The sequence below is a fragment of the Eriocheir sinensis genome, unplaced genomic scaffold (assembly GCF_024679095.1).
Source record: "Eriocheir sinensis breed Jianghai 21 unplaced genomic scaffold, ASM2467909v1 Scaffold495, whole genome shotgun sequence".
NCBI lineage: Eukaryota > Metazoa > Arthropoda > Malacostraca > Decapoda > Varunidae > Eriocheir > Eriocheir sinensis.
Window position 1 is genome coordinate 152,731 of NW_026111826.1, and position 22,270 is coordinate 175,000.

A 22,270-nucleotide genomic window follows, 5' to 3' on the forward strand; every position below is an offset into this window, starting at 1 on the left:
TAAATAGTCCCTTGTGATTGTTTTGGGCGGGTGAGGGCAGTGAATTAAGGCTTGTAATAGGTGGAAATAGGGAAAATGTATCGGTGGGGGAGAGGTGGATTTAAATGGCCGCCGTGGTCGTGCAGAAGTTCATCGTTTTTTACTGATTTCCGGTAAACTAGAGTACGTAGCGGCACGGGGCTTGAAGGGCATGCCGACACGTGCATTGCATTCCTGTGTGTGAAGTTGGAGAGCGGGATATAAGCCGGTAAGGTCAGAAAGGTCACGTATATAACTGGCTTGGGGTGTCCGGCTCCATATATGACCTTAATTATTAATGACCTCTAAGACCTTCGGGCACTATGATAGGGAGAACTGAGATGAATGACCTAATTTATGGGTCAAATGAGGTGTGAGTGTCTTAAATGTTGAATTATGGGCGTTTAGCGGTGAGGTCATAAGGGCGTGACGGAGCGAACCATATGTGACGTATTAATATTATATCAGTTATCAATAACACCTAAGAACTTTGAACACTATGAGAGGGAGAACTAAGCTGAATGACCTAATGTATGGGGTCAAATGAGGTGTGAGTGTCTTAGATATTGAATTATGGGCGTTTAGCGGTGAGGTCATAAGGGCGTGATGGAGCGAACCATACGTGACCTTATATCCGTGAGTTTTGACCAGTGTAAGATGCCTGGGTACTCCTATATTAAGGGTTAGGGTGTATTTGTGTTGTATTATTGCAGATATGGGGTGAAGGGAAGGGGAGGGAAGGGAAGGAAGGAGAGGGAAGGAAAGGGAAGGGAAGGAAGGAGAGGGAAGGAAAGGGAAGGGAAGGAAGGAGAGGGAAGGGAAGGAAAGGGGAGGGAAGGAAAGGAAAGGGAAGGGAAATATTGAAGGTTAACGTGAGCTAGAAGTGTTTCAAGGGTGACTCGTCTAGCGGGCGGGGTGAATTTTACGAATTTTTCAGATTTATTTATTTCAGTGTTATTTCTCTTGATTTTTTTGCGTTTTCATCGTCATGGTTGTGATTTCATGTGTGTCTGAGGTGGTATTGATGGTGATTGTGGTGATTTTAGGTGATGCATGTGGTGGTGATGACCCGGGGTGGTGAACCTATTAACTCTAAGGGGGAGTATGTAGGTTAGCGTTGTTGACTTGACCACATGTGCTTACCCTAGGCCATCGGGTGTCATTCTAGAGTTATACATGCTCCTGGTACTGTGAAGGCTGGCATGAACCTGTATTTTGCCTGTCAAGATTTACTTTGGTCTCACAGGAGGTTAAGGTTAAAATCTAAGTTTAATCCAAGGTTAGGATAACTTAGTGATGACCAACATCTTATCCTAGACCTGGGGGCTTCGTGGTGCAGTGGTTAGCAGTTAGCACACCCGGCTCACAACCGAGAGAGCTCGGGTTTGATTCCCGGGCAGAGTGGGAAAATTTGGGAGGCTTTTCCGATACCCTATGCCCCTGTCCACCCAGCAGTGTACCAGGTGTTAATTGGGGGTTGTGTCCCGTCTCCTGGGATCTGTTCCCTTCTTTAATTCCTTCCCCTTCTGTCTCTCTCCGGCATATGACCACAGATGTTGCGCCGACTAAATGAAATTTTCCAACTTTTTTATCCTAGACCATCGGGTGTTATTCTGGAGGTCTGCTCATGATACCGCGAGGGCCGGAATTGACCTATTTTGTCTGTCAATTTTTATCTTGCTCTCACAGGAGGTTATGTTAAAATCTAAGTTTAATCCAAGGTTAGGATAACTTAGTGCTGACCGGGCATTTTTTTTGTTAATGTTTCCGATATTTTTCAGCCCTTGAATATATAAATAAGTGTGAAATGATGAGACTTGGGTGTTTTTTTCTGGAATAACACCCACTTGTTTAGGATAAATAGGCAGGATAGGCCTCTCACCACACTGCCGTTGATGTCACTGGCGGGAGAGGTGGCTACAGTCATCTCCATACTCCCCGCCTCTTAAAATATTGTCTTGGGGTGCAACGCTGTATATATTTGTTTTATTTCATTGTGGTAGTAGAGCGCACGGCAGGTACGATTAACCCGGTAGCTGTGGGGATCATGTTTCTTAACTTGGTAGCAGTGATGGGTCAAATTTGTGTCTTTACCGTGTAGCAGCGACGGGCCAAATTTGTGGCTTTACCATGTAGCAGCGATGGGCCAAACCTGTGTCTTTACCATATAGCAGCGACGGGCCAAATTTGTGGCTTAACCGTGTAGCAGCGACGGGCCAAATTTGTGTCTTTACCGTGTAGCAGCGATGGGCCAAATTTGTGGCTCTACCGTGTAGCAGCGACGGGCCAAATTTGTGTCTTTACCGTGTAGCAGCGACGGGCCAAATTTGTGGCTTTACCGTGTAGCAGACGGGCCAAATTTGTGGCTTTACCGTGTAGCAGCGACGGGCCAAATTTGTGCCATGATATAAACCCCCAACCATAGATGATACATAATCTGATCACAAATGCTTTATATATAATATGAAATGGTTTGTGTGAGGGGTGAATTTTTTCCATTTTTCTCGCTTGGAGGGACCATTAAGAAACATGATCCCTGCTGCTTCCACCACTAGGTTTAAGGCCCTTCCCTCTAAGCGAGAAAAATGAGAAAAAAATCATCACTCACAAACCACTTCTTAATATATATCAATGCATTTGTGATCAGTTAATGCATCATCTGTTTATTTATTTATTTATTTATTTATTTATTTATTTATTTTTACGTCTTGGCCTATTGCGCCGTAGGCTTCTTCCAGTGGATCCTGATGGTTGATGGTGGGGTTTATATCCTTCTTAATATATCAAGTTACATATCATAGCAAGAATTTGGCCCGTCGCTGGTACACTGTAAAGCCACAAATTTGGGCCCTTGTTACAACCAGGTTAAGTTAGGTCTTGTTAGGATAGCTCAGCAAGTTTGGGCAGGTTAGGATAGCTTAGATTTAATTCTCTAAATATATGGTCTTGGGGGGGCACACCTGGAGATACATTTCTGTTTATATTGTGTTTTGTCAGTGGCTTGCTAAGGCTAGATTAGTTTCATTAAAGTTTGGGCAGGTTAGGATAGCTTAGATTTAATTCTCTAAATATATGGTCTTGGGGGGGACACACCTGGAGATACATTTCTGTTTATATTGTGTTTTGTCATTGGCTTGCTAAGGCTAGATTAGTTTCATTAAAGTTTGGTTAGATTAGGATGACTTAGATTTAATTCTCTTTATATATAATCTGGGATGACACATTGAGGCATATGTTTTTACTTTTTGCATATTTGGCGTCGGAACACAGGCCAGGGAAGGAGACGGTGGCTGAGTGGTTAGCGTGCCGGTCCTGCGTTCGCTGCGTCATGGATGATGAGGGTTTCAATCTGCTGCTGCCACAGACTACTTGTCCTGAAGACCACCACCATCATCCTGGACTGTATGGGACTGTCCAAGGGAAAGCAAGATGGGGCAGCTATAAACACTTGCCGGCTTGGGCCCACCACCAGGCCCAGCCAAGGGAGGTAAGGAAAACAAGTATGGCTAGGTTTGAATAAGTTTTATGTTAGAATAGCTTAGTATTAAATTATCTTGTAATTATTATTATTGTCATTATTATCATTCCTATTACGTGTAATATTATCCAGCTTGTAAGAGACTGTATGCATATACAAATACACTGTATTGCCAAGAAACAAGAGGAATGAACTATTTTAATGATAAATATAAGTGAATCTCGTTATTGAGGACCAGGAGACAGATTTTGTGTTGGAAGTCCGTAAATATAAGAGGCTGAGTACAACAGTCTGGCAATGTTGGCACTGCCTCAAAGTATAGGCCTGGCTGTATGTATAGTGTTATGAGGGGAGAGAGAGAGAGAGGGAGGGTGTAGAGGAAGAAAAGTATGTAAAAAAACAAATATGAGAGAGAGAGTATCAATTATCTTTTATTTTACAGCCCTTGATAGAGAGAGAGATTTCATAATATATTATCCCATGCCGTCTTTCCTGGTACAAGACTTTGAGAGTGGACACACATTTGCAGGTTGGTGTAGCAGTGCTGGGAGGTTCCATAACACAGGGCACTCCTCACCTCAACAACAGTCTCTTCACCGACAAGTAATTCTTCACCAACAAGCTTTTCAGCAGCTTGGAGGAATAGGTAAGCTTTCTCTACACATTTCCTGCCCTGCCTTCATTACCACCGCCAGAAGCCCCCAAAGGGTGAACCCGTTATATTGAGCTGTAAAATGTTCAGCTCACTTAGTAACCCAGTGTGTTGTAAAATGTTCAGTACATCCCCTTGCTTAGAGGGAAAGGCCTTTTAACCCAGTGGTTGTAGCAGCGGGGATCATGTTTCTTAATGGTCCCTCTAAGCGAGAAAAATGAGAAAAAATCACCCCTCACACAAACCATTTCATAATACATATCAAAGCATTTGTGATCAGTTTACACATCATCTATTTTGGGGGGTTTAAATCATGGCACAAATTTGGCCCGTTGCTGCTACACAGTAAAGCCACAAATTTGGCCCGTCACTGCTACACAGTAAAGCCACAAATTTGGTCCGTCACTGCTACACAGTAAAGCCACAAATTTGGTCCGTCACTGCTACACAGTAAAGCCACAAATTTGGTCCGTCACTGCTACACAGTAAAGCCACAAATTTGGCCCGTCACTGCTACACGGTAAAGCCACAAATTTGACCCGTCACTGCTACACGGTAAAGCCACAAATTTGGCCTGTCACTGCTTCACGGTAAAGCCACAAATTTGACCCGTCACTGCTACACGGTAAAGCCACAAATTTGGCCCGTCGCTGCTATTGGGTTAATACATTAGTAGGTCATGGAAACAACTGAAACACACGTTCTCATTTTTATTTAAATTTGTTCTTCACCTGCGTCGGCCACCGTCTGTCCTCACCCCGCGCTCCCGTCACCGGCCGCTGCCTCCACCTCCGCCACCCCACCTCACTTGCCTCCTCCCTCTTCCTCAGACTACCCATGCTATTGGTGACAAAGATAACTCCTTTAACCTGGTAGCAGCGACGGGACAAATTTGTGGCTCTACCGTGTAGCAGCGACGGGCCAAATTTGTGGCTTTACTGTGTACCAGTGATGGGCCAAATTTGTGCCATGATATAAATCCCCCCAAATAGATGAAACATTTGAAACATTTTATTATCCCTTTTTATACAATTATGTATTTACAATAATTTACTAGTGCAGGGAGCCCATTTAAAGCTGTATGCTTTTTGGGCAGTACTGGAAACTTAGGTGCCGGTTTTAATCAATAGTGCAAAAAGAAAAATATATATAGAGAGCAATGAAAAAAAAAACAATATATATATATATATATATATATATATATATATATATATATATATATATATATATATATATATATATATATATATATATACACAAACATATAATATATGACAAAAGTAAAATGATGATAATAATGTTATGCTGGAAGCTTCCCCCGGCGACCATAGGCCTCTAGAAGGCTCCCGGAGAAACGAGCAAGGGGGCGGGGAGCAAGGCGAGCCGTCCGCGCCCCCCCGGGCGCGGCCCGGCGCCCCGCGGGGCGTGTTGCCAACTCGCACATATTTTTGCTACATGTTCTTGTTTGATCTAAAATAAACTGTAACATTCTAGACTGTACTGTTCTGGATATATATAGGAGAAGAGGGCGAGAGAGCCCAGTCCCAGTCATAGTAAGCTAGTGGTAAGTGAAGAGTCAGAGTGAAGTGTACTACTAAGGAAGAATATTAAACTACAGAAGCTGTGCAAAGTGTTTACATATCTCCCTCCCACGGAGTCTCCTGACGGCGACACGGAACCCAAGTAACACGTCCGGCATAACAATAATAATAATAATAATAATAATAATAATAATAATAAGTTATAGAAATAATAATAATAATTAACTGTGATAATTATAAAATAATAGTAGTGTAAATAATAATTAAAGTGATAATATCAACACAATATCATTAGTACAAAAATTGTAATTGATTTATAAAAATAATATGGTAGTACTGTAACTGATAATGTAAGTAGTAATAGTATTAATACAATAATAATAGTATAAGGTAATAATTGATTAAGCTGAGGACACACTCTGACAGATGATACATGGACTTAATAATTATAATTGAGAAGAATATGTTTTTTAAATTGTTCTTTAAAGGAGTGTATTGAATTTAGAGCTTTAATATTATTAGGAATAGAATTCCATGTTTTAGGTCCTGAATAAGAAAGTGAGTGTTGAAAAAGTGTTAAATTATGGGCAGGTGTACGTAAATTTTCATGAGTACGGGTGAAATAAGTATGTTGTGGCTGTAAAGACACGGAGGTTTCACTTTTGATCTTTTTATACATGTAAATCCCAATTTGTAGCTTATTTATGTCAAAAAGTTTTAAGGAATTTGTTTCTTTAAAGAGAGGTTGTGTGTGGGCAAAGTAGTCGCTGTTTGTAATAATTCTTATTATTTTCTTTTGAAGTCTAAACAGAGGTAACAGGTGTGTGGGGTAGGTGTTGCACCAGATAGGCGTACAGTAATACAGGTGTGGTAAGACATGTGCGTTATATAACATTTTCAAAACATCAATGGGCATTAATTCTTTAATTTGATATAACAGAGATACTAGCCTGGATAATTTAAGGATTTGGTTTGTTACGTGATGCTTAAAGGTCATGGTATCATCATACGTTATTCCTTATAATGTATGTTTATTAGTTCTGCTTATAATGTCTTGGGAAAAAATAGGGACGGAAGCATTGATGGTGACTTATTAGTAAACAGCATATAAAATGTGTTGTTTAAGTTCACTGTTAATCTATTACTCAGACACCATTTATGAAAGGTTTGTAGGTCAGTGTTTGCTATATGTATCATGTCAGTAGGATTTTCACCAGTAATATTTAAGGTTGAGTCATCTGCGAAAAGGATTGTTTTAAGGTTTGTAAATATGTAAGTAATATCATTTATATATAAGAGAAACAGGATTGGACCCAAGACACTGCCCTGTGGAACACCGTATTGAAGAGGTAGAGATGCAGATAGACAAGTGTGGAATTTGGTTGATTGAGTTCTGTGGGACAAGTAATCCTGAAACCAGCCATGAATAATACCTCTAATTCCATAGTAATACAACTTACGTAATAATATATCGTGTCTGACTGTATCAAAAGCTTTGGTGAAGTCAACAAAGATGCTTAATAATGACTGTTTATTATCTAAAGTTTTATAGATTTCTTCTGAATAAGTTCTCAAGGCATCGAAAGTGTTTAGACCACGACGAAAACCAAACTGACTTGGATTAAGTATGTTTTAGTTTCAAGAAAATTTATGAGGAATTTTCTCATTACTTTTCAAAGATCTTAGAAAAACATTTAGTAAGGATATTGGTCTATAATTACTTAGTTCATCTTTGGGACCTTTCTTATGGATGGGGACAACAGTTGCATGTTTTAGGAGTTGAGGAAATTTACCATTATTGATAGAATTATTAAAGAGTATGGACAAGGGTATTGCAAGTTGGTTTTGCTGGTTTTAATACAGATACTGGGATTTCATGCACATTGCACTTTTTGTTTTAATGGAATTAATTACAGTAATTACATCTTGGGGGATAATTATAGGAATTGTCATTGAATGAGGAAAGTCACCTTGAAGAAAGCTGAGAGGGTCTGTGGTGGAAGGTGGTAGACTGTGATCTATTTTAGGCGCAACATTTGTGTAAAATTCATTAAAAGCTTGTTCAATTTGTAAAGGTTCAGAGAGTTTTTTACAATTATAGATTATGTTATTTGTGGAACTCTTCTTATGGTCATGATTAGAAAGTTGGTGGATTGTTCGCCATATTTTACGGGTGTTATTTTTAAAACTAGTGAATTGAGCCATATAGTAAGATTTTTTAGCTTGTTTTATAGTATTATTTAGGATGTTACGGTATTGTTTGTATTGAGCCTCGGTGACAGCACCAATTTTATAGTCCTTAAATAGATAATTTTTTGTCCTTATAGAGTTTAGTACTGCCTGTGATATCCAGGGATTGTTTAATCTTTTTTCAGTTATCAATTTAGATTTAAGTGGAAAACAATCACTAAAAGCTTTTTTAATATTGTCTAAGAAAATTTTACAGTTGTCATTGACATCGTGCTCATTAAGGAGAGCATTCCAATTGATCATATTGATTTTTTGAGCAAATTCTTGTTTATTTGTTTGATTTATTACCCTAAACTCAATTTTATGTAGATTCTTAGATTTAGAGGGAACTTTAACATTAAGGAAAATTGGTAGATGGTCCGATATTGGGTAATGGATTATACCAGATGAGAAAGTGTTGAAAAAATTTGTAAAAATATGATCACAAATGCTTTGATATATATTGTGAAATGGTTTGTGGGAGGGGTGATTTTTTCTCATGGTGGTTGGTGGTGAGTAATGTGGTTACGTGGGTGGGCCTGCGTAAGTCTAGGTGAGTAGGGTAGTAGTAGCCTAGTATAGTAAAATCACTGAGAGCTGATGCCTATATATATATATATATATATATATATATATATATATATATATATATATATATATATATATATATATATATATATATATATATATATATATTGTGAGGCAAATAACCATAATTATCTAATTAGTTTTCACCTGTATCAGGCTCATGCCTTGCAGGCCTTTGTACGTGGGCAATAACCGTAAGACCCTAGGTTGGGAATGGTTGTTTATACTATATTAAATAGTTAGCATTCAACCGATGGTTGAATGCTGCCACGTCAGCCTACGGCTTTCATCGGTAGTTGGGGTACCGGAGTTAGTTAGTTGTGTTCTGGAAGCGGAGGTGGCAAGGTGTTGGTCTTTCGTGGGTCGGCCATACATAAGTATTGTTCTAGTTTTATTTTGTAACATAAGCTCACTAGTTGTGTGAGGACGTATTAATTGTTCATTGTGGTGTGAATTTATTTGAGAAGTGAGTTATGGCTCGAAAGCTGGAAATCAGATAGCCGGTGTGTGGTGCTGTACCCATGTGTTTCCACTTTTATGCTTTATAGTTTTATTCTGTGTTTAAGTGCTTGGTCTCAGTAAATGCAAGTGTTTTTAGTGTCGGTTTGTTTTAGTTTGCCTTTAAGGCGGATGGTAATTGGTACACCCCTACGATTGTATAACTAAAGTAAGTTCTAGCCGGTGGTGTAACAAATTGGGGGCCTGTCCGGGATCCATCTATTGCAATAGAGTACGTGCATAATATTAAGATGAATGTACAAAAGTTCATTGATAATCCATCACTAGAGTTTTTGAGTGCAGGTACATTAAGGAAGGATGAGTGGATTGCTTTGGCAGAGCATTACGAAATTACTGTTAGGAAAAGTTGGAGGAAGATTCAGATTAAGAACGCTGTGATTAAAATGCTGGTAAATACTAGTGTTATTAAGGAGGAGGCCTTACATTTGTGTGAGGAGGAGGGGGCTACCTGTCTCAGTGAAAATGCACTGAGAGCTTTGGAGTTAGAGGTTGAGCAGCGGAAGTTGGAATACCTAGAGAAGGAGAGAAGATTTCAGTTGACCATGCTTGAAAAGAAGTCTGAAATGGGCCTTATTGGAGAGCAGGCATTTGATGTGACAAAGTGCTGTAAGTTTGTGCCTGTATTTGATGAACTTGATGCTGAGGAATACTTCCTTCAGTTTGAGAATGTTGCCACAAGTTTGTCATGGCCAAAAGGGTATTGGCCCATAATTGCTCAGACTTCCTTTAAAGGAAAAGGGCTCTCAACCTACCTCTCCTTGATGACTGACCAGCAGAAAGATTACAGTATTGTCAAGGAATCTATCCTCCAAGCCTACCAGTTAACTCCAGAATTTTATCAGTCTAAATTTCGTAACTCTGCCAGGACTCCCAATCAGACTTTTATTGAGTATGCACATTTGCTGAGGAAATTGCATAATAGGTGGATTGCATCTCGTGGAGTAACCACATTTGATCAGTTACGTGAGCTTATGGTGCTAGAACAGTACTTGAACACCTTGCCATATGATATAAGAGTATATTTATGTGAAAAAGAGCTAGATTCACTTGATAGAGCAGCTTTCTTAGCTGAAAACTATAATCTAATTCATAAGGCTAACAGAAAGAGTTATCCTGACCAGAACACAACTCGACATGTTGGTAAGCCTTTGAGTACTGATTATGTTGGGAAAAGTGTGAACAGTGCAAGTTTTGACACTAAAATTTGCAATTACTGCAAGAAGCCAGGTCATTTTGTGGCAAGTTGTCCTAAGTTGGAGAAGAAAGATCAGAGTAGGTCCGATATAAAACCTGTTATTAATTATGTCTTTAAACCAGCAGATGTGAGTGATCCTGTTTTAACCACGTCTAATAAGTGTCAACAGCTGTTCCAACCATTCCGATTTGAGGGTAGTGTGTCAGCCTCTGAGGCCGGTCCGTCCATCCCTGTCAGTATCCTGCGTGATACAGGTGCCTCGCACAGTATTGTGGTAAGGAGTATTGTTCCTTTTGTTGAGGATTTGTACACTGGGGAGTTTGTTGTGCTGAAAGGTATTAATGAATGTACCACACTACCATTATGTAGACTCTACCTAAAGGCTGGCATAATTTCTCAGGTTGTAACTGTTGCAGTGCAGGATTCTTTGCCTGTTGAGGGAGTTACCTTTCTGCTAGGCAACGATATTGCTGGTTGTCGTATAATTCCGGATCCTGTAGTCTGTTCTAATCCCTTAACTTTTGACCCTGCAGTAAAGTTGACAGAACAGAATCCTGGATTGTTCCCTTCTTGTATTGTCACTAGGAGCCAATCAATGAACGCTGTCAAGGATACTGATGTTGACCTTGATTTGGATAAGGTATTCCCTAATGAGGCTATTCATGATGAGATGGTTGAGGAGCCTGTTAGTACTTCCAGTAGTGAGATAAAGTCTTCGGTAGAGACGGGTGATGTTCCTGTGACTCGTGAGATGTTGGTGGAGGCTCAGAGGGCAGATCCCTCTTTAGGCAAACTGTTGGATAGGGCAGTCTCGGAGGCTGAGAGTGAAGATGAGTCGGTCTGTTATTTTCTTAAATCAAGTATTCTTATGAGAAAATTTCATCCTCCAGAGGTCCCCAAAAGTGAGACATGGCATATTGTTACCCAAATTGTAGTGCCAACATGTTATCGTGACAGAGTCCTTAGTTTAGCTCACGATCATATAGGTGGTCATCTTGGTGTTAAGAAGACATTGTATAAGATACTGAAGTATTTCTTTTGGCCAGGAGTGAGTTCTGATGTTGCAAAATTTTGTAAGAACTGCCACATTTGTCAGATTGCTGGTAAGCCAAATCAGGTAATGCCTCGAGCTCCATTGCAACCCATCCCGGTGGTTTCTGAACCATTTCATAGGGTAATTATAGACTGTGTGGGTCCCTTTGAGAAAACCAGAAAGGGACATCAGTTTTTGCTAACTATCATGGACACTACCACCCGCTATCCTGAAGCTGTGCCCTTGAGAAGCATAACCACCAAATCTATTATTCCCGTCCTTATAAAATTCTTCACGCAGTTTGGTCTCCCTAAAATAGTCCAGTCTGACCAAGGCACGAATTTCACTTCCAAGATATTTAAGGAAGTTTTAGCATCACTAGGAATTAAGCAGCATTTAGCTTCCTGCTATCATCCAGAAAGTCAGGGAGCGCTCGAACGATTCCATCAAACTTTGAAGTCCATGTTAACGAAATATTGTTTGGAGTCTGTTAAGGACTGGGATGAAGGAGTTCCATTAATGTTGTATGCTATCCGTAATACTACACAAGAAAGTCTAGGGTTTTCCCCAAATGAGCTACTCTTTGGAAGAGATGTAAGGGGACCATTAAAATTGCTGCATGAGAGCTGGATAGATGAAGAAAAGGATACCAATCTAAGTGATTATGTGGCAAAATTAAGAGATAGATTAAAGCATATGCAGGAGTTTGCAAGTGAGAATTTGTCAGTTGCGCAGAGAAAAATGAAGGTTCACCATGATGTTTCTGCTGTTGAAAGAGAATTTAATGTGGGAGATAAGGTTTTGTTGTTTTTGCCCATTATAAAATTCCCACTATAGGCAAGATACCAGGGCCCATATGAAGTGATTGGAAAAGAGGGTAACCTTAATTATGTAATATCTACTCCAGGGCGTCGTAAAACTAAGAGAGTTGTACATGTGAATTTGTTGAAAGAATATTGTTCTAGAGATGATGGCCAGGAAGAGGGTCATAGTGAAGGTCAAGGACAGGCATTGTGTCAGGATGTTGCGTATGATGAACCTATTAATTGTGACTTTGATGTAAAATGTAATGTGAAGCTTAATAATTCTAATGCTCTGTCGAATTTAGAAAGTAAACTTGTCCATTTGAGTGCAGAACAGAAATATGATATTAACGAACATATGTGTGAGTTTAGAGATTTATGTTCTGATGTTCCAAGTCAAAGTACTGTTATGGAGCATGACATTGTGTTGATTGAAAACACAGCACCATACAGGATGTCACCCCAAAAAAAAGATATATTGAGAGAAGAAGTTCAATTTCTGTTGAAGCATGATTTGGTTGAGAAGAGTAAGAGTGAGTGGGCTTCTCCTTGCATATTGGTTCCTAAAGCAGATGGGTCCATGCGAATGTGTACGGACTATCGCCAAGTTAATGCCCGAACTAGGAGTGACTCGTTTCCTTCCTCGAATTGACGACATCATAGATTCCGTTGGAAATGCTATGTTCTTGACAAAAATTGACCTGCTAAAGGGTTACTATCAAGTGCCATTAACTGATAATGCAAAGAGCATCAGTGCTTTTGTAACATCTGACGGCTTGTACCAATATAGAGTAATGCCATTTGGATTACGTAATGCACCTTGTACCTTTCAAAGATTGATCACCAATGTGATTGATGGGTTGGAAAATGTGTATGGTTATCTTGATGATATAATTACTGTCTCTAATGACTGGCAAAAACACATGTTAACCCTCAGAGGTTTGTTTCAGAGGCTTAGAGAAGCCCACCTTACCATCAACCTAGTTAAAAGTGAATTTGGATATGGTAGCTTGAGTTTTCTGGGGCATGTGGTTGGAAGGGGAAGAGTGGCCCCAATAGATGCAAAGGTAGCCGCCATAAATGATTTACCTGTACCTAGTAATAGAAGGCAATTATTAAGATTTATTGGCATGGCTGGTTACTACCGTCATTTTTGTCAAAATTTCTCTGATGTAATTGCTCCATTATCAGATCTTGTGAGTCCGAAAAGAACATTTGTTTGGTCAGAAAGATGTCAAGAGGCTTTTAACAAAGTTAAATGGATCCTAACTTCCAAACCTGTACTTAAAAGTCCTGACTTTAGTAAACCCTTTCTTCTGCAAGTGGATGCAAGTGATTATGCTACTGGTGCAGTATTGTTGCAAGAGAGTTCTTATAAAATCCTACACCCTGTATGTTATTTGTCTTCAAAATTTAAAGCACATCAATGCAACTATTCTACAATTGAAAAGAGGCTCTTGCTTTGTTGATTGCCTTAGAAAAATTTGAGGTCTACCTTGGACATAGTAATAGTAAAATAATTGTATATAGTGACCATAATCCCTTAACTTTTGTAAACAGGATGAAAAATAAGAACCAAAGGCTTACCAGATGGTGTTTGGCTCTACAACCATATGATTTGGAAATTCGTCACATTAAGGGATGCCATAATGTGATTGCAGATGCATTGTCTCGGGCTCTCACATAGAAATGTAATATTTTCGTATATTCTTATTTTGTAAACTTTTGTTTTATATGATGAAGACCTGTGTTTTTATCTTTAGGAGTGAGGTGTGAGGCAAATAACCATAATTATCTAATTAGTTTTCACCTGTATCAGGCTCATGCCTTGCAGGCCTTTGTACGTGGGCAATAACCGTAAGACCCTAGGTTGGGAATGGTTGTTTATACTATATTAAATAGTTAGCATTCAACCGATGGTTGAATGCTGCCACGTCAGCCTACGGCTTTCATCAGTAGTTGGGGTACCGGAGTTAGTTAGTTGTGTTCTGGAAGCGGAGGTGGCAAGGTGTTGGTCTTTCGTGGGTCGGCCATACATAAGTATTGTTCTAGTTTTATTTTGTAACATAAGCTCACTAGTTGTGTGAGGACGTATTAATTGTTCATTGTGGTGTGAATTTATTTGAGAAGTGAGTTATGGCTCGAAAGCTGGAAATCAGATAGCCGGTGTGTGGTGCTGTACCCATGTGTTTCCACTTTTATGCTTTATAGTTTTATTCTGTGTTTAAGTGCTTGGTCTCAGTAAATGCAAGTGTTTTAGTGTCGGTTTGTTTTAGTTTGCCTTTAAGGCGGATGGTTATTGGTACACCTACGATTGTATAACTAAAGTAAGTTCTAGCTGGTGTAACAATATATATATAGATATATATATCTATATATATATATATATATATATATATATATATATATATATGTATATATATATATATATATATATATATATATATATATATATATATATATATATATATATATATATGTATATATATGTATATATATATATATATATATATATATATATATATATATACATATATATACATATATATATATATATATATATATATATATATATATATATATATATATATATATACACACACACGCACACACACATACACGTCAATATGGTCACTGGGCACAGCATGGTGAGCTCTCTTCCTCTCCTTGCCAGTCTCACTGGTTATTTGTTTTCCTGAGACAGATTTATTTACGATAATGACCATTTTTTAGTAAGTATTAAACTGTTTGCATGGACAAAATAAGGAGAAAGAAAAGGTGTGAAATATGCACTTTAAATTTGGTATTGGCCAGCAGCCTCATCAGTGGCTGTCAGCCAGTGAGGAACAGGGAAAACTGACACGCTCTCCCTGTGGAAGGTGCTTCTCCTCAGCGAATCCATTTTAGTAGTACTGGGAATGAGGAGGCGCAACAGAGGTGAGCGGGGGAGGACAGGTCGACTGGTGTTCAGTAAAATTGTAAGATACGAATACCCTACGACGTGACGTGTTATATTAAGTGTTAGCAGTACTACATTATCAGCTGTAATTGCAGGAAGGTGGGTGGTGAGTTATGCGCATAGCTGGGCGTTATCGCGATACTTTATCACTGATAACAAAATCGGGTTGTCGGCCATCCACTGCTTATTTAAATATATATCGGTATCTTCGTTATTTTTGTAACCAAACTAGTGATAATCGCTACTTTTTTTCCGCCTCGGAAAAAAAAAAAGTCTCCTCCCTACTCGCATGCGTGGCCCGGGTGCCCGGTATTTTATGAAAAAACTTGGGGGTATGAATTATCTTTGGCGAAGAGATTTCGTACTTAGATCATCAACATTAAAATACTAGGTTATTTTTTTATGTTAGACTCAAAAATCAATATATCAAAGAGAAAAATCATTTAACTTTGCCCCCAAAATGATTATTCACTACCTCAAATTTGATATTCCATATTTGTTTGTGAGCATGCCATGGTATTGAAGGCACCCGGTGTTGTGTTATTTGGTGTCCCATCGTCAAAAGCTGGCGCTTGTGTTAACAAACACTGGTCTCTTGTGAACTGCGCATGTTCAGACCAGTAAGCATAGACCTGTACAGTATCACAAAGCTTTTTAACATAAGAACATAAGAACATAAGAACGCAGGAGTCTGCAAGAGGCCGGTAGGCCTGTACGAGGCAGCTCCTTTGACCCTAAGCTCCCGTGTATCTAACCCCACCTAATATCGCTGTCCATGAATTTATCTAGTCTATTTTTGAATGTGACAATTGTATTGGCACTCACCACATGACTGCTAAGCCTATTCCACTCATCCACCACCCTGTTAGTAAACCAATTTTTGCCTATGTCCCTGTTGAATCTGAATTTATCCAGTTTAAACCCATTACTTCGTGTCCTACCCGGTTCTCTTACCAACAAAACCTTATGAATGTCTCCCTTATTAAAGCCCTTCATCCATTTATAAACCTCGATCATGTCTCCACGCACCCTTCGCCTTTCTAGAGAATGCAAGTTTAACTGTTTGAGTCTTTCCTCGTATGGCAAGTTTCTCAACCCCTGAATCATCTTAGTCATCCTCCTCTGCACCGATTCTAACATTTTGATATCCATTCTATAGTAAGGTGACCAGAACTGAACCGCATAGTCAAGATGAGGTCTAACTAATGCTAAATATAGTTTGAGGAAGACTTCGGGGCTTCTGTTGCTTACGCTCCTTGAAATAAATCCCAGTACCCTATTAGCTCGATTTCTAGCTTGAATGCATTGTGCCCTTGGACGGAGATCAGAGCTCACTAAGACCCCTAAATCCCTCTCGCACCCAGACCTACTTATGAGAGTGTCATTTAAGCAATAGTTATGTGAGGGGTTGTTCCTACCTACACTCAGACCTACACATTAAGACCTACACATTAAGAGCAGTTGCTGGAAGGCTGAATCAGACATACAGTACCACCATCCTTGCTGTTTCTAGAACGACACTCTGTACATATAAATACAACTCGTACAGAGTGTCGATCTAGAAACATCGGGGATGGTGGTAGTGGTACTGTATGTCTGATTCAGCCTTCCAGCAACTCTAAATTACGGTTAAAAAGCTTTGTGAGACTGTTCAGGTCTACGCTTGCTGGTCTGAGCATGTGCAGTTCACGAGAGACCACTGTTTGTCGGTGGGGACGCCAAATAACACAACACCGGTTCAGGCGTTTCTAGTATTACCGTCCATATGCACGTGTCAACGTGTGGTTTTCAGATTTTGTAAGTTTTTAAAAATACAGATAATGAAAATATGAATTCATCTATGTTTTTTATTTGAAATATCAATATAGTATCGTTTTCGCCTATCGGACTTGTCGCTAGATAGTATCGGAATTGTGGATTAATATCGGGTGTCGGTTATCGCCTATATTTGTGTTTCCAGTTAATGAATATCGGTTATCACTGATAAGGTTTTCCATTATCAGTTATCGGTTATCGGGAATAAGGTTTTCTGTTATCGTGCCCTGCTATGGTTATGCGAGCCAGGGTGGGCACCTGCTGGAGGCTAGGTGGGCGCGGGGTGGATAGGTTTAGTAGGGTTGAGTAAACGTGAGAATTACAATAACATTAATCCTCATGATTCCCTGGTAGCACGTATATAATTTGTTTAATATTATTAGGTAGTATTAATGGTTTATATGGATCATGTGTCCCTCGTTCAGTAAAAATAGTAGTAGTTGCTAATAGGCACACCTAACACAACCAAAATATGGGGTACACACTTGGCACAGGGACTGTTTTGGGGTGTCATTGAAGGTAACGGGCTCAAGAGTGGCCTGTCCAGATATTTTGTTTTTTATTTATTGATGATCCACGAGACATCCTAGAGTTAAATCAAAGTATGTGGTTATCTTTGTATTCATTCCTACACACTCTGGTAATATCTCTGTGGGGTCTGATTCACTTATTAGAGTGAAATTCTATTGTGAAAAACAGCCACAAATTCGTGTCACTGGTGAAAATGAAACTGATAATTTAAATTTTGCCACCATGAAATATATACAAATAGATAAATTTGAGTGACTTCACCTGCTTTGCACAGTAAAAATATGCTATTTCAGGCATCTGACACCCTCAAAAAGGCGTGCGCACTCCTCTGGCCTAGGAGCTTCAGCCTGGACATTGTGGTTAGGTCATTACATACTCAAATCAGGACTAGGTTTTGGGAGACAGGTCAGGTCATTTTGTAGACTTGTGATACTGGGCTAGACTGCACTGGGTACACCACACGCTGGAGTTGCACCCAGTTTATAATGATATCATTTTGGAGCAGTGAGTGATGGGCTTTTTTTTTACTGTAAAAATAAAAAGTATGTTGATGTTTACACAGTTAATTGACACCAAACTTGATTTGCAGACACTACCAAACGAAGAAGAGGAGGAGGAGGAGGAGGAGGACTGGGAAGAAGACGAGGAACACAGGAGGAACCCATTGGTGAGTGTTAATTTATTTTTTCTAAAATGGTTAACGAGCAGTCAAGGAATTTTGATAATAAGGAGGGAAAGTTTGCAGCCAGGAACACCTTGGTACTGCAAACACACACACACACACACATCAACTGGAATGTTTTCAAGATGCCTTAATACCACAATGTTGTTTTAAATTTGTAAGTTTGGGCAGGAAAATGTTTAAAACTATGACCCTGTGTCTTGGGAAGGTTCTGACCCCGACCCCTGAAGTGACCCTCTGGTGGTAGTGGCTGTGTGGAAGGAAGGAAGGAAGGAAGGAAGGGTTCAAAGTTGAAAGGAATTTATATTTATATGTAAAATGTATCTTAAGGTTTACACAGAGCAATGACTCCTTACTTGAATTACAGAGAGAACAAGAAGAAGAAGAAGAAGAAGAAGAGGAGGACACAGGAATTCCTTGGTAAGTGTTAATTTATTTTCCTCTATTTCTTTTCCATTTATCAATATTTTCCTTGCTTCTTTGTTTTCCTGTCTTCATTTTCTTTCTGTAATGGATTGTTCTGAGGAAGGAAGGAAGGAGGGAGGGAGGGAGAGGAAAGGAAGGAAGGAAGGAAGGAAGGAAGGAAGGAGCAATGGGAAGGGAAAGAAGGGAGGAAGGAAGGAGGGAGGGAGGGATGAAGGAAGGAAGGGAAAGAATGGAAGGAAGGAGGGAGAGAAAGAAGGAATGAAGGAGGGAAGGAAGGAAGGAAAAAGATAGGAAGGAAAGGGAAGGAGAGAAGGAAGGAACAGAGAGAGAAAAGAACAAGTGAATAACAGAAAGAACAGTAATAAAGGAAGGAAGGAAGGGAGGGAGGGAAGGAAGGAAGCTCAGTAAGAATGTATCAGTTTGTAAGAACACAAACATGGGATCAATTTTTTTTTACTAAACACAGAAATAGCAATTAAAAGGTCAAGGAGAGGTCAGGGGAGAGAGGTCACCTTCCTGCCTTCCTTCACTATGTATGTATGTATGTATGTAGGAGGGGAAGGGAAGGAAGGAAAGAGGGAAGGGAGGGAGAGGAATGAGGGAGGAAAGGATGGAATGAAGGAAGGGAGGAAAGGACTTAAGGAGGGAGGGAGGGAAGGAAGGAGGGATTGAAGGAAAGAAGGAGGGAAAGAGGGAGAGAAAAGGAAAGGAAGGAATGGAGGAAAGGATGGAATGAAGGAAGGGAGGCAAGGACTAAAGGAGGGAGGGAGGGAAGGAAGGAGGGATTGAAGGAAAGAAGGAGGGAAAGAGGGAGAGAAAAGGAAAGGAAGGAATGGAGGAAAGGATGGAATGAAGGAAGGGAGGCAAGGACTAAAGGAGGGAGGGAGGGAAGGAAGGAGGGATTGAAGGAAAGAAGGAGGGAAAGAGGAAGAGAAAAGGAAAGGATGGAATGAAGGAAGGGAGGCAAGGAATAAAGGAGGGAGGGAGGGGAAGGAAGGAAGGAAGGAGGGAGGGAAAGAGGGAGAGAAAATGAATGTAGGACTATCTTGTGCGTCAGTCAGTTGTTGGCAATGTCCGCCATTTCTTTCCCACATTCAAGATTGGTTACTCCAAGGAAAAAAATCCAAGACGCGTCCGACACAGGCGTAAGTGACCACAAGGTGTCGTATTTGCCGACACTTTACGGTCAATGTTACGCGCCCATGACCCAGCCCAGCCTGAGACAGCCTTGGTGTGGGCAGACCACCGCCCGTGTTCAGTCATTGCATGTGGCCACTGAAATGAACCCAGTCAGAGTGGGGTACACCGTCCACCAATTGAATCCCATGTCCGCCATACCCGAGAAATGTCCTCCGCAGTGCCCCCAAAAGTGAAGGTTTTTATATAGCAGTGCGGTGTAATACTACTAACAGAGCTTTTCATGGGTGGTTTTCCTGTTCCAGGTGCAGAAGTCTTGTGAAACTGTCAGCAGGGTCACATTAAACTCTAGCAGATGAACCTGACTCAGTAAAGGTGGTATATCACTCATCAGGCAACAACAACATGACAAAATAATAATAGGCCGAAGTGATAGCGTACTGGACCCACATTCGCCGCGTGATGGACGACGCGGGTTCGAATCCTCACGCTACCACGCTGTGTGGGGCCGGGAAGATGTGCCGTGGGCTCAACCCCCCCCCCAAGCGACTCCCCCTGACCAGGGAGGGAGGGGATACAATTACTTCAAATTACATTGAATACATATGAAGTTGTTTTAATATGAATACAAATACCTTCTTGTCATAATTGGGTTTAGCAGTGTTGTAAAGTTATCTAAGATCAGGGAGGGAATACAAGTGTTGTGGATTACAATACCAATACAGTACTTCAAATTACAGTGAATAGAAATACTGTTTTGATATGAATGAATACTCCTTCTTGGCATAACAGCAGTGTTCTAAAGATGTACAAGGTAGTGTAGCTCATAACCCTGTACTCAACACAGTGCTAACAAGAAGGCTGTTTTGATATGAATGAATACACCTTCTTGGCATAACAGCAGCAGTGTTGTAAAGATGTACAAGAGCTCATAACCCTGTACTCAACACAGTGCTAACAAGTCCCCCGGGAGGCTGTGTGGACTTGTAACGCCTGCTATTACAGATGATAGATTTTGAAGTGTTCCTCAGATAATTATTTGCACAATACAAATACTTTTCCCTTGTATTCCAATCACAATGAGAATGCTTTGATTTCTATCAATAGTTATACCAATACAAACACACCCAAAAATGGTATTCCAGTGTATTTGAATAGGAATGGGGGTGGAGGCAGCCTTGGCCCTGAACTGTCAAGCCGCTCAAGTGTCATTTCCCTCATTGTTAAGGTGGTGGGCAGCTGTCAGGTGCTTGTCAGGCCAGGCTCGTCAGGTCACCTGCTGTGTGGAGCGATGACTCGTGTTCAGGTGAGGCCACTCACTGGCAGCACTGTTGATGAAGACCCGTCACAGCCGAGGCATTCATGTGCAGGGAAACAGTTCACAGGGAGAGAGAAACACTGCTGTACAAGATGTTAATTAAAAGTGGGAATACTACTATGAGCTATGTTAGTACAGTAGAGCCCCATTTAGCGTGAGAATTAGGTGGATGAACGCGGTCGCGCTAACTAAATTCGCGCTAATTGAATAAAGTAACCAATATGAAAAAAAGTTATTTGGTGCACACATGGGTCTGACTTTTGGGTTTGATAATTACTCAAAATACGCAGTCATCAGTTATGGATGGTGACTCTTGCGGCCCAAGGTGTCGGCAAGTGGGTGTGACAAGAGTTCGGCCTTTGGAAGTAGCTGATGTGAGGAGCGGAGATGTCCGAGGCTCACATTCTTGAAAAAGCCATCCCAAGAGACTTGTATTTAAGGCTTCCGTAGGAGTTTTGGGCATTTCCAGGGGTAGTTTTATGACCCTGGTGATAGATTAACCATGAACCTTCAAAACCACTCAATTAGAACCCGATTGATCTCCTTTTTGGCATCTGACAGTCACATTCTTAAAAAATATTGTTCCAAGCGCACACATTTGACAGGCTTTTGTAGGAGTTGTGAGAATTTCCAGGGGCAGTTTGATGACCCAGGTGGTAGTTTTAACTTTCTCCTTACCATGAATCTTAAAACAAGACTCGTGAGAACTTGATTGATCTCCTTATTGACCTTTGCAAGTAGCTGACGTGAGGGGCGGAAGGGTCTGCCTCATAGATCTTAGGAAGGGAAGTTTGAGACGTACCTTGAATCAGCTCCTTGACGACAGTAGACTCCATGGCTGGCGTTCCTTCCTCCTTGTCTTCCTCAAATTCCAGACTTTCCTCCTCTGTGATGTACCTTTCTCTCTCTCAGTTCTAATCATTCCTTCTTTATTTAGTTTATTTATATATATATATACCCGCTCTCCCTCCTCCTCTCATACGTACATCCTTCTCGGTAAATCCTTTTCACTGTATCGTATATATAGAGTTCCATTATTTGCTTGTTTCCCTTCCTCCTCATCTCTTAACGTATAAACGAGGCTTCCGGCAGAGAAATCCTAAGGCACGGTGACCTATTCTTACGTATACTAGAGTACGGTAACACACTGAGAACAGATTACGAGACTTCCAGCCCTCCGCTCATCCTATGCAAGGTTTATTTTCCCTTGCAAGTAACTATATCTTGTTCTTCCTTTCCCCCCTTGCTAACTAGAACATAATTATTGTTATATTGCTCGTCATGATGTACGTTACAAGGGAAAGTGACCCTCCGTCTGCATAAAAGTTGAGCTTCCATTTTGATTC

General features: G+C 40.3%; 1 protein-coding gene across 2 annotated transcripts in view; it reads left to right on the forward strand.

Annotated features, from left to right (window-relative positions):
• Positions 1–9,545: 9,545 nt before the first annotated feature.
• Positions 9,546–22,270, forward strand: part of LOC126992603 (uncharacterized) — a 13,682-nt gene continuing 957 nt past the window's right edge. Inside the window, exons 1-4 of one of the 2 annotated variants that reach the window (XM_050851417.1) lie at positions 9,546–10,494; positions 17,951–18,028; positions 18,411–18,463; positions 19,912–20,212. In XM_050851417.1, the coding sequence (XP_050707374.1) occupies positions 9,568–10,494; positions 17,951–18,028; positions 18,411–18,463; positions 19,912–19,951 (1,098 nt within the window). In that variant the 5' untranslated portion in view covers positions 9,546–9,567 and the 3' untranslated portion in view covers positions 19,952–20,212. Of the gene's footprint in view, positions 10,495–17,950; positions 18,029–18,410; positions 18,464–19,911; positions 20,213–22,270 lie in introns of those variants that run through there. The other variant, XM_050851418.1, reaches the window with a different exon arrangement.